The following is a 12,389-nucleotide window of genomic DNA, read 5'->3' on the forward strand; positions in this document are numbered from 1 at the left end:
ACCTAACCGTTAGCCCAACATTGGCCCCATAATACATCACCAACTATCAATATTTGGTGTTGAACCACCGTTGACCCAATATAGGTAACCCAACGGCGACAATACAACCATATTGTGAGATTGGGCCAACGATGTGCTTGCTATCTGGGTAGAATCTTGACTATTCAAAATAAACGATCACCTCACACCAGGTAAGTCACTATGATTAGCTTCAATTACGCAATGTTTCTCTGTTACTAAATATAAAAATACATGCAAATGGGTTTTCAGAAATCGATTTATTTTTAGCTTAGCCTGTTTTTGTAAAGTTGAAATGCTTCTTTCGTTTTCGTTTTAGGAAGTCCAGGCGATCAGAAAACTAAAAGCTTGAGCCAGGTAAGGTAATTTCAAATGTCATTTTCTATATACTTTATCTAAGAACATTTATTCTCATTCAAAGTCTCTTTTACACATCCATCTGTATTAATACACCCTCTTTCTTGATTAAACACTAAATGTATAAATTTCCAATAAATTGTTTTGATCGTGCATGTTTTTTTAATTGAAGCAGTTTTTGACACCCTTAACGATTTTTCATCGAAAAATATTTTGAAATTTCATTTCATATGTTTTAGTGTTAATAAGTCCGGTATCTGACTTGAAATTGTTTATACACCGCCGGTTTTCCCCGTTTACTATAATTAAAATTACTTGTCGGGTTATTAATAGAAATTTGTGCTTATGTCATATGGAATTCGCATGTTAGCATCAGGATATTCAATACTATATTTTAAAGAAAGTTCTATAAAGTATTTTATCCTTTTTTTCAAATCATTTTTACAAAGGAGACAAAAAGAATAAGTTTGCGATGGCAGAACACGAGCAGCCCAAAAGTTCACTTTATTACATGGCCAATATCGAGTGCCGTTTAGATTCCATCGAGACACCTGCGCTGGTAGCACTGTACAGACCTCTTATTTCCCGATGTGTGAAGGTCGACGATGTTGTGTTTTACCTTGATGACGTCATTAACACAGGTAATATGTCATTTTTATTTGAAGTTAGGTTGAGAATCAGTTGAGAGCTTTTTTTTTAAAGTGTTAAATGTAACGAAAATTTGATTTTTGATTTATCATCAAATCTCAGAAAAAAATTAAAAGAGAACAAGATTATTTATTTCCATAAAAATTTCAAATTTGTATTGATTTTTATATTGAATAGAAGAACGAGAGGAAATCATTGCGATAAAGGCAAGGAAAGGTTCATTGAAGGCTATGAAAGTTCTCTTGTCTTTCATTGACAGAAGCGAAGCAAATGATAAGTGGACAAAATTTGTAGAAATCTTAGATAAAAAAGGTACATATTGCATTTGGTAATATTTTTAAAAAAAACTTTATTTTAATCAAACGGAATTTGGTACCGAGATTAATAATTATCTAAAATATGAAAAAACACATGTGAATTTTTATATTCATATTATTTGTCATAATAGGCTACCAGTATGTGGCAAAAGCTCTTAGGGGTGAGGAGGTAAACAGTGATGTATACAAAAAGTTTAAAAATCTTCTCTCACCTCTAAGAATGGATCTAGTGGAAAAAATAAATCCAAACGATTTACTGGATCTGTTGGAAAGTCAAGAAAAAGTCATCGAACGGTCAGATACCGAGCACATCATGGCTGAAATGGAAAACAATGGTCCTATGGCTGGAATGATAGTTCTTTTGGACAGAATCTGGAGGAAATCTGAGAACTGGTACACCTCATTCCTTAAAGTATTGTGCCTAAAGGAATACACATATTTTGTAGAGGACTTGATAGACAGTTCGCTTTAGGTAGGAAAAAGTCCATTTAAGTGTTTTAAATGAAATCTCAATGCATTTATCAGTTTTGGCAAATTCATTGTGAAAATTGTAGATTTGGATAAGGAAATGTTGGAAAGTAAACCTGCTGAATCTCCAGGCTGCAAACAAACCCCTGTTACGGGTAAAGTACATCTATGATGCAAAAGTGATATCATGACCATATTTTAAGTATTTTTTTGTAAATAATGGCTAAAGAATTAAGAGAGTGCAGAGGTGTATAAGTGTGCTTTATTTAATTTAATAAATGCATGCATAGTTTTTTTTATTTACATTGCCATGACTATTTTCATATTGCTGCTAAGTATCTTATCCATTCAAACTCGCATCTTAAATTTATAAGATGTCATATTGCTCTTACTACTGTCTATTTAATTGCCTGTTAATGGATTTTGCAATCATATCTGCAAACAAGAAAGCTTTTATGATCATCTTTAATTTGGTGTCTTTATGTATGTTTGAACGACCGTGAATCAAAAACAATTTCGAATTCCTATGATGATGAACTAAGCGAGCGATTTATCATTGTGTGCGTCTTTAGTCATTTTAAATTGTTTTATATACTAGTAATAAACAACAACTCTGGCATTTACTTTATCTTACTTGATTACTCTTTATTGAATACGACCCAAAAATAGATGCAGTTCAATAATTTGCATAAAGTATTATTTTAACTTTTATTTCTTACCTGTTACAAATGATGAATATTAGATGAGGAAACAAAAAATACAGAGGGGTCATTTCCTGTCCAGTGTGTCTCAGATGAGGAGGGGTATAGATTAGCAGAGTCAGGGAATTTCAATGAACTGTTCTCTGGGGACTTCCATGGCGAGAAACCAATTCAAGCTGTTGTAAACAAGGTTTGCGATAAAGACGGCGTTGAAGACACAGAAGCAAAATCAGTCATTGAAACTGAGGAAACTGAGGAAGTCGATACGGATTTGAAAAGGACCTACCAGAATGCATCAGCGGAAGAACAAAGTAAGGCACAAATAATTTAGTTAACTATTGACTAATATTTTGGACACTTAACACAAATATAGCAAAATTTACGATATAAATAGATCATGTGTCTGAAGAAGATGTGCAGACTAGCTTGGGAGCGTTTGAAGAAAGACAGTACCAGAACGAATTAGCTTTGCCAGCTCAGCGAGGTCAAAACTGTATTATTATAGCCCCAACAGGAAGCGGAAAAACATTTGTAGCTGTCAAAATAATCAAGGTATTTGCAGCACGTTGTTCATAATTTTTTTGTTTATTTTAAATTTACAACTTAAGGGGGTTGGATGGTCTTGGCCATTTTTATATTAATTTTCTCTGAAGGGATAGGTTATATAAAAGTAAAGGAACACAATCAGCTTTTTAAGCAATAATATATGGATTTTTTATTATGGCTAAAAGAACAATAACATAATTTCAAAGTAGATTGTGATGGGTAGTTTGTTGGTCAACCAGCCTTCTTAATATGATCATTTATTTACTGCAATTACTTTTCCATGTTTTATCAGATTTAAAACGGTTGCTTATCGGTTAGATTTATATCTTACAGATTTAAAGGGGCATGGTCACGATTTTGGGCAAAAAATATTTTTTCGATTTTAATGTTTATAATGCTTCAGTAAGGCATTTTTAGTTGGCAACCAACATTTGAGTGTCATTTGTTGAGTTATAAGCGAGTTTCAGAGCTTACAATTCCTTGCTATGTAAACAAAGCTTTTGTTTACATTTTGAATGTTGAGTGAAAATTTCAGTTTTAGACCTGAAATGAATGATTTTATGGTTAAGAACTGTTTATTTATGCTTAAAAAGAATAAGAATATAGACAAAACATCTTGAAAAAGATTTTTACAGGTAAATTGAACCTATGTAAACAAAAACAGGGCACGAGCCTTGTTTACATGACGAAGAATTGTGAGCCCTGTATGTTGCTTAAAACTCATCGACGAGCAACCAAATTTCATTTGATCATTAGAAATGCATTCATAAAGCATTGTATATAATAAAAACAGAAAAAAAATTAGACCAAAATCGTGACCATGCCCCTTTAAATGTTAACGATTACCTTAAGGCTGTTATTTTCATTACAGCATTACAAAATTGTAGTTTAGATGAATTTTGAATTGCCCATTCTATTCGACTATAAAAGCATTTGTTTATTCTTAACTTTTTTGTGCAATTTCGCAATAACGACTGAAATGTTAGATTAAATATAATAGTCTGTCCTAGGTCGCTGTTTCCTTCACTTTTTGAGACAGAAATAAAAGTCAAAAGTGTACTGTAGTTTGCAAAGCTAAATACCCATAGATGTTTTATTTTTGGACTGTTACGTATTCAAACCTGAATTGGAAGCGATTGATGAGGAGTTTCAAAATAAATAACATTTGGACTTTTTTAATTCTAGAGACTGAATGAACTTCGGGCACGAAACTATTTATGAATAGACAAAAATTTGAAAAATTTACGGAAACGGTAACTAGGAACAAATTATAATACAACCTCACTCTGTGCTGCGTCTTAAGAAATCTATCATTCCATTGCGGTTCATAAGAAGAACATTAAGTTTATCAAAGTTACCTTACTCTGCCTTTTTCTCGTCAAATTCTATAGACTCCTAAACTTGCTATTCTCTTCGGCTTCTTAAACCAACATTTCCCAGATTTTCATACCCATAAGGTTTTGGGTGACAGATGCTCCTATTATTAATACACTTAAAAGTCAAGGCATATTAAGGAAAAAACCCAAGAGATGTCAAAAGAGGAATAAAAGAGAGAGAGAGAGAGAGAGAGAGAGAGAGAGAGAGAGAGAGAGAGAGAGAGAGAAAGAGAAAATAATACCACATATTTGGGTAAATAAATTATAAATCCAATCATACTTTAAAGCGACCCCTGAGTCGTGACCTTTAAACCTTGTAAAATAAGCCTAATGATGATATGGAGCGCAGTTTACATACCTTTTCTTTAATACAGAGTGTGTATCATAGCTTTATCATGAATTTAATTCTTATCTGACTATCGAAAGGAGACCAAGCCTCCGGTAGAAACATATAAATAATACAAAATAATGAAAGAAGTTAACGCTTAAAGTAATATAAAAAACAATAAAATGTTGATCTCTTTTCTGTTTCTTTTTAAGCATCACCTCAAAAACAGAGAAATTCAAAGAGAGAAAAAAATTGCGTTTGTGGTGGAAAAAAATAATTTGGCCACCCAACAGTCTGAGACAATCAACCGTCACGTGGCCTGTAAATTGAAAGTTGTATCTGGAGACACCATGCGTGACGAGGATTTCAAAGACCTTGCTGTTCTTCTTTCGCAGTAAGTTAATATTTGTGTTCTAAGTCTGTATAGTACGTTTATTCTATTTCACACCATTGTCCCTGATACATGTACATGTATTTAGCTGACGATGTGACAGACTGCAACGGTAACAACATTTACGTGTATGCAAGATAGGCTTTAAGCCCACATGATTCGAAATCTTTTTAATACCTGGTTTTTCTGCCCTTTTACATTCTCGACTTGTTTTTAATTTGAAACCCGTGCAACTTCATTCAATCCTGACGCGAGATATTTGTAACTGGAAGGACTTTTTAAGTTCGTTAAAACAAAATTAATGTTCCTCTTGGTGGGAAATATAATGAAAAATGGAAACAGGGCTAACTAAAGATGTAAACTTGTTTTTGATAAAAAAAATTCATCTTTTACTAAAAAAAAGTAAGATATTTAACCAAATTAAATCGATGAAGTAAATGTATATGAAAAATCTTAGGTTATTTTAACATAAATAATAGTTTAAAAAAACCTATAAACTTTTAATTTACATATAGCATTAGCTGCATAAGTGTAGCACTATTTTAGTTTACTGTGGAATCATGAGAATTCCTGATGGCACAAGTTTCGTGGTATTCGTGGGTAGCCATCCCCAACGAAATCACAACCTCGACAAAAACAAAATTTAAAAGAGATAGTTTTTCCTACTGAAACTATAACCGGCGCATCCCACGAAATTACATTTTCACGAATGAGGAAATAATCCACGATCTACGAAAATTAAATGATTCAATAGTCCTTTTGCGAAGATTTCTGAAGGATTATAGTTGGGTATGATTTCAGTAGCGTTGTAAAATTATTTTTTACTGTGACTGACTTCAGGTTAACCAAATTTTAACAGTCATGCCGGGCCTTGCGTGATTTTCTTTAACTTATACAAGATTAAATGGGTGTACAATTATTTGGTTTTGGAAATATTAGTGTAGAATAGCAATCTGTTGACCTTTAAACACTTACTGTATATTCATTAAAATTTTGTTTAAAAAAGTAATAGGAGGCACGGAAAAAATCTTTTTCTTCTTTGCAGATTTGATGTATTTGTCATAACAGCGCAGATGCTGGTAAATGCAATGGATAAAAGAAATTTGCGAATTGAAACATTTTCTCTGATTATCTTCGACGAATGTCACCATTGTCATGGTGGTCATTCCTTCTATAAAACGATGATTCCTTACCATGACAAGAAGCTGGAAGATCCAGAGGAACGGATCATTCTCCCCCAGGTTAGTATAAATATACATTTAACTCTCACGGAAAGCAATCGTTTAACTACTCGGTAAATTTTTTTTAACGAATTGGATCTTCCTTCTTCGATTATGCACTTTCTCAAAATTTACAAGTACATGTACGCGTATTTATCATCATTGAAAGAAATCGAGTTGCAAAGAATGTTTTAAAGTAAATTAGAGATATAAAATACTTTAATAGATAGTTGGATTCACGGCCTCTATTGGAGTGGGAAAAGCGAACACGCAAGGACAGGTTGTTAACCATATCAAAACAATGATGGCTAATTTAGACGCAGATGCACTGGTGTCTGTAAAAGAAAACTATTTCGAATTGGTTACTAAGATGAATACCCCGGATAACAGTAAGTTTTGCAATTTTCCGTTTACAATTATCACACAAGTGTATTTAATATGAAGCATGCTCAAAAGATATAACTATATTTGTCATATATACTTTATACTATATATGTCATAAAATAAATAATATCGTTAATTGATTTAAATTCTAGCTATTTATTGGAATGTTCAAGTATTTTTATCCAAATTTATTTGGTGAATAAAATGTTTTTAATTTGATTTAATTAATTTAAGAAGTATTTTATTCAAGTATATAGATACATTGAAATAAAATGTTTCTAAAAGTCAGTATACCTAATTTTAAAGAAATGAACCTGAGATCCACGGTATGTTCAATAAACTTGACACATGGTTTTTTTTAAAGAAAAATTACTCCCACCAAATCTACGTCCACTGCATCGTATGTTTTAAGCACTATAAAGTATATGAACACGTTTAAACTGATTAAAACATTTGTATTTTTTTCACTAAATAAAAAGGGAATAAGAAGCGTTAAATAATCTTAATTTAACCGTTTTAAACAGATTATTGTCTCTTTTCAAGCTATCCTGAAAATACCAAAAAGAAAGATTGATCAATTTGGAGCGATTATCAAAGACTTAATGGTGAAAACAGAAGATTGTCTGGCATTAGCAAATGGTAAATTGATAATTCATAAACTTCATAACATATTAAGAAGAAAATCTATCTATCTACAGAGTATATATCTTTCTTCCGATTCTCTCTGTAGATAAACAACCGGACAAAAATGCATTGAGCCCTCCTTCTACCAAGGGCAATGAAGAATACACCCAATGGCTACAGACCAGTCTTATGGATGCTGGAGTTAGGGCAGATCGTGATCTTAGCCCTTTCTTATTCACTATCAGAAAATATTTAGAGGTTCATGATGCTTAACATACTTGATTATGTAAATGTTTATGTACATTTATTCAACTTATCTGCTTTGTATGGAGTTATATACCTTCACATATTTTACCTTTCAGATTTACAATGAAGCGTTAATTATTCACTCCAATGCCAGAGCGAGTGATGCTCTATGCTATATTCTACAAAATATTCAGGATCTTCAAATATCAGACACGGGCACTGAAATCGAAATCCGGGCGAAGACTCTCTTCGAAAGTCAGTATCAATGATCATGACCATCTTTTAAGAAAAAAAGGCTTTCGGTCTTATTGGAAAAAATGTTAACAATCTGTAAAAAGTGTGCCGGTATAAAAAAAAATGAAAATTAAGTGCCTATTGATTACTACTTCTTGTTGAACAAAACAAAATATTATATATATATAAACTCCTGATGATTTAAAATGAAACTAGTTGAGTTTATTTCGGTGTTGTGATTTTTTCATATATATATATATATATATATATATATATATATATATATATATATATATATATATAATATCTAACTTCTTAGGGTGTTTAGAAAGAATCATCTTTATTATATTTTAGTCAGTGTGTAGTTTTTAAAGAATAGGTAAAATATTTTGAAGATATTAGAGTACTACTCTTTTTAAAAGTTCCTTTTAATTTGTAGATTGTGTTTTCACATTAGACTGTTTTAAACATTCCCTGAATGCTTGTGATTAAAATTTCCATTGATGATTGTGAATACATTTATAGTTTTGCAGTATTATTTAGATAAAGAGATTTCTACAAAGAAATACATGATAAAAAGAATTTTATGTAATAAGATGCTGAATAGAGCTTCTATATCAGTATCTATAACTAATTTTTTACCCGTAGATGTGAGAGAAGAGTTAAACATTTGTGCCACAGACGATCAAAAATGTGAAGAAAATCCCCTTCTGATGAAGCTTAAGGAAATCATTCTTGAGACACACCGAGAGGAAAGCAATATGAGAGGAATAGTGTTCGTACGCACACGAGTGGTCGCTGACATAATTGCATCATGGATGAAAGAGACAGATGAACTAAAACAAATAAAGGCCAGAAAATACACCGGGGCCCAGGCTCGTGGGACAGATGGAGGTATGATTTTTGAGAGTTGTTACGAATTGAAGACATCCATTTTAAAATTATATTGATTCTAGTAGAGATGGCAATCGATTGCTAAATTTTTAATTGGCTATTCACAAATCGATTCGACCGATTAACCAATGACTCGTATAAGAAACAAATTTTGTTGACGTGTTAAAGATAATTGTTAGAAAAAATAATAATTCTTAAAAATCTTAAACAACGAACAAAAAGCCATGAAATACTTTTCCTGACCACCATTTCGCAGTCAGTTCCCAAAAGTATGTCTGTCCATGACGAGTTACAGATCGCAATTTCGAATGATTGTTCTTCTGTAATATGTAATTCTGTAAATGTATTACATTTGGCTGTGTATTCTTTTTAGCGTTTTTGGCGGAATGCGGCTTCCGCTAATTCAAGAACATCGCTAAATGAAATGCATATATGTATAAGAATAGTCTCATTCAGGAATACGCTAATTTAAATCCGCGCCAACTTGTTTAAAAACTGTTTTCCGCCAAATATCGTATAGCAAAATATAATACGTTTACAGGATGTAATATGTATGTACCCTTTTATACAATTGCATTTTATCTATCAAAAATAATGTTGTGTTGAATAGTAAAACAAACACATTGAAAATAGGTACAGTACTCAACAGTGAAAATATTATTATTTATTAATGTTTCTGAAAAGCTGAACAGACATCGCAGTGACTTGAAGTTATAGCAATCATTATTATTAACAACTGCTGACCAATTGTCTTCGAAGAGCTCAGCCCAGGGGTCTTAACGATCAGCAAGTTAACTTGAATAGATAATAACATTGAAAGACAAAAAAAAAAGATTTAATTTGAAAGTGCGTTAAAATATAAATTGTAGTTACTGATTACGGATTTTGTAACCGGTTATCATCGCTCCTACCGAGTAATCGGTTAACCATTTAGAATTGACCTTACCATTTTAGTATTAGGTCCGTTTTGTTTGCAACTGTAAAGGATAATTCGGCCGACAGTAAGTTGACAATAGTATTTTACAACACACTAACACGTTCACATTGCTGATAGATTTATGCTCACGGAATTAAAATGCATGTTTATTTTCTTGTGAGACTAACATGTCCAAATGAAGTTTGTTCAATTCTGTTATGGATTTATTTTTCCGAATTTACAGGAAATTGGCCTAGAAAAAAAGTGTCATTGTTTATTAAATTACCACTGACTTATTAATTTTAGCTTTTTAGCAACAAAAATTCCAGCTATTTTGTTTTCAATTGCAATTTATGAGTTAATGTATGTTTTTTTGGTTGATTAAAGTATAAATGAATATTTATTTAAAAAAAACAACTTATGAATAGATAGCAAATTTAGTTTTAATCACCTTTTCGCTCCAGGAAGCACCAAAAACAAACAAAGGGAAACGATTGAATTATTCACCAAAGGAGACTTTAAAGTGATTGTAGCCACGACCATAGCAGAAGAGGGTTTGGATATCAAAGAATGCAATCTTGTAGTTAAATATGACTACGCTGGAAATTTGATATCGCAGATCCAAGCCAAAGGTACAGTGTTTCATTAATCTTACCATTTTAATTATATTTGACCTTTGACATGGTGATATGACATTTGCATTCAATGTGCATTAAGAATTATGTAAAACACACTTATATTCTTTTATTGTCCACATAAATGTATCTTTACTTTTTACCTTAAAAAACTAAAAACGTAAACATAATGAATTGTTTAATCCAATAGACAAAGGGTATTTAGGCTCCTACGGGTCAATATGTCGGTTTTTATTTGTGAACAGGAGGAACAATGTATAACGGTGCTATTAAAAACCGTTTTAAATAATAATAAATATAGCCAAATGTTTTGGGGTTTTTAAGCTAGGGTAGATACTGACCTCACAATATATAAAATAAATTTCCCGTATTTTTCATATTTTACAAAGGAAGAGGCAGGGCAGTAAACAGTAGGTTTTTCATTTTGGCCTCGGAGAACAAGTGTGTTGCAGAGAGAGAATTGACGAATTCTTTACAAGAACCAATGATGGAAGAGGCAATGAATTTTGTTCAACAAGAAATTCAGGCTGAGAATGAAAAATACCAAATGGAAAAACAAGAGTTGCAACGTCAGGCAAAAAGAGAAAGAGATGCTGCAGTGCACAATCAGAGCTCGAGAACGAATGCACAACGACAATGTGTTCTCCGGTACTTCATTATCATGCTGAATTTATATTCAAATTATTAAAAATTTAACGTTAGGGAAAGATTTTTATGATTTGTTAGTTGTTTTTAAACTGTTGAATCATTACTACCCCAAGTCGGTTATATTAAATGGATATTTTAAAGGAGTCCTTTATTTCCATAATAACTCTTATTGCAGATGCTTAAAATGTAACCAGTATTTGTGCCTTTCCAACGAATTAAAGAAAATAGGATCTCACTTTGCGTGTGTGAGCGAGAAATTAAAGAATCATGTCACTTGCGAGAAAAGTGAAGATATCATTTTTGAGAACAAGAAGATTAAGATAGGTGTGGGCATTGTGAAGTGTAAATGTGGGGAGAAAATTGGAAACGTCGCTCTACACAGAGGTATCCATTTTCCAATGCTGCAAATCAAAGCGATTAAGATAGAAGATGATAAAAAAGAGTTACGTCGCCTAAAACAGTGGAAGAATGTAGAAGAAGAGTATTTCACTGTCAGCTTCTTATCTACAAGAGACTTCAAGAGGATTTCAGAGTCGGGAAAGCTGGTTGATATGGACTGAACATTGTTGTACCGCAATTGACATTTCAACAAGGTGCGAAACATTGTTGAATTAGGATATACAGTAAGTCCCAATCAGCATTCATTATACACTATTAACATCCAGTAAATATGATTCCCTCTTTTTCTTACAGATATTAATTGTAATTCATAGCTCTATAGAAACTGACAGGATCGAAATCTACATGATGCATACAGTTTTAACCAGTTGATCGAGCAGTTGAAACATTCAACACCCTAAGAAAAATCACAGACTGTACGAAATAACCATGTTTATATCGGACTCAGTTTCTGATAATAAGACGACCTTGATGTTTCTCTTGCCTAATTTACCGATGTACATTTAAAATAAAATAAAGAGATATAAAAAATATTTAATCAGCAATTTAATTTTTTGCATATATTTATGGTTTTATTAGAAGAATTATTACGGTTTCTATCGTGTGTATATTCTTATTTTCATTTTTTCCAAAGAGAATTGAATATTTATCAAAACCAACATGCCTGCCAGTTTTTCATTCAGCATTTCTTCAATTCCATACCTTCTTTAACAAGAGGACATCAAATACAAAATGGCTGATAGTCTCAATGTACCTCTTGCAAAATGTACATGCTGGTCAATAAGTTTTGTTTTGTGGAGGTACTAGTCTTCAGGATGTAATCTATGTAATATTTGAAACCAAATTCTATGTAGTCTAAGTTTTTGTATTGTTTTAAGATGTAGCTGAAATTTACTTTGGGAATTGCCTATCTAATTATTCTCACTTTTTCAATAAATGTTACATTAGCTCGTTTATCACTCATCAAATGCTTATACAAATCTTTACAACCTTTTTTATCATTTAAATAAAATTATTGTATTTATAATATAAAAATAAA

General features: G+C 31.9%; 1 protein-coding gene across 1 annotated transcript; it reads left to right on the forward strand.

The window, feature by feature from the left end:
- On the forward strand, window positions 1–11,864 carry LOC128160738 (ATP-dependent RNA helicase DHX58-like). Its single transcript, XM_052824083.1, is given in 20 exon segments — window positions 1–191; window positions 338–380; window positions 825–1,016; window positions 1,201–1,335; window positions 1,472–1,786; window positions 1,789–1,812; window positions 1,895–1,963; window positions 2,551–2,820; window positions 2,904–3,061; window positions 4,972–5,153; window positions 6,196–6,391; window positions 6,597–6,759; window positions 7,298–7,393; window positions 7,485–7,636; window positions 7,741–7,879; window positions 8,507–8,752; window positions 10,133–10,300; window positions 10,693–10,951; window positions 11,127–11,544; window positions 11,645–11,864. Coding segments are annotated over 17 exon segments (3,126 nt in total). The 5' UTR covers window positions 1–191; window positions 338–380; window positions 825–847; the 3' UTR covers window positions 11,512–11,544; window positions 11,645–11,864.
- The last annotated feature ends 525 nt before the right edge of the window (window positions 11,865–12,389 follow it).

The sequence above is a fragment of the Crassostrea angulata genome, chromosome 1, assembly GCF_025612915.1.
Source record: "Crassostrea angulata isolate pt1a10 chromosome 1, ASM2561291v2, whole genome shotgun sequence".
Taxonomy (NCBI): Eukaryota; Metazoa; Mollusca; class Bivalvia; order Ostreida; family Ostreidae; genus Magallana; species Magallana angulata.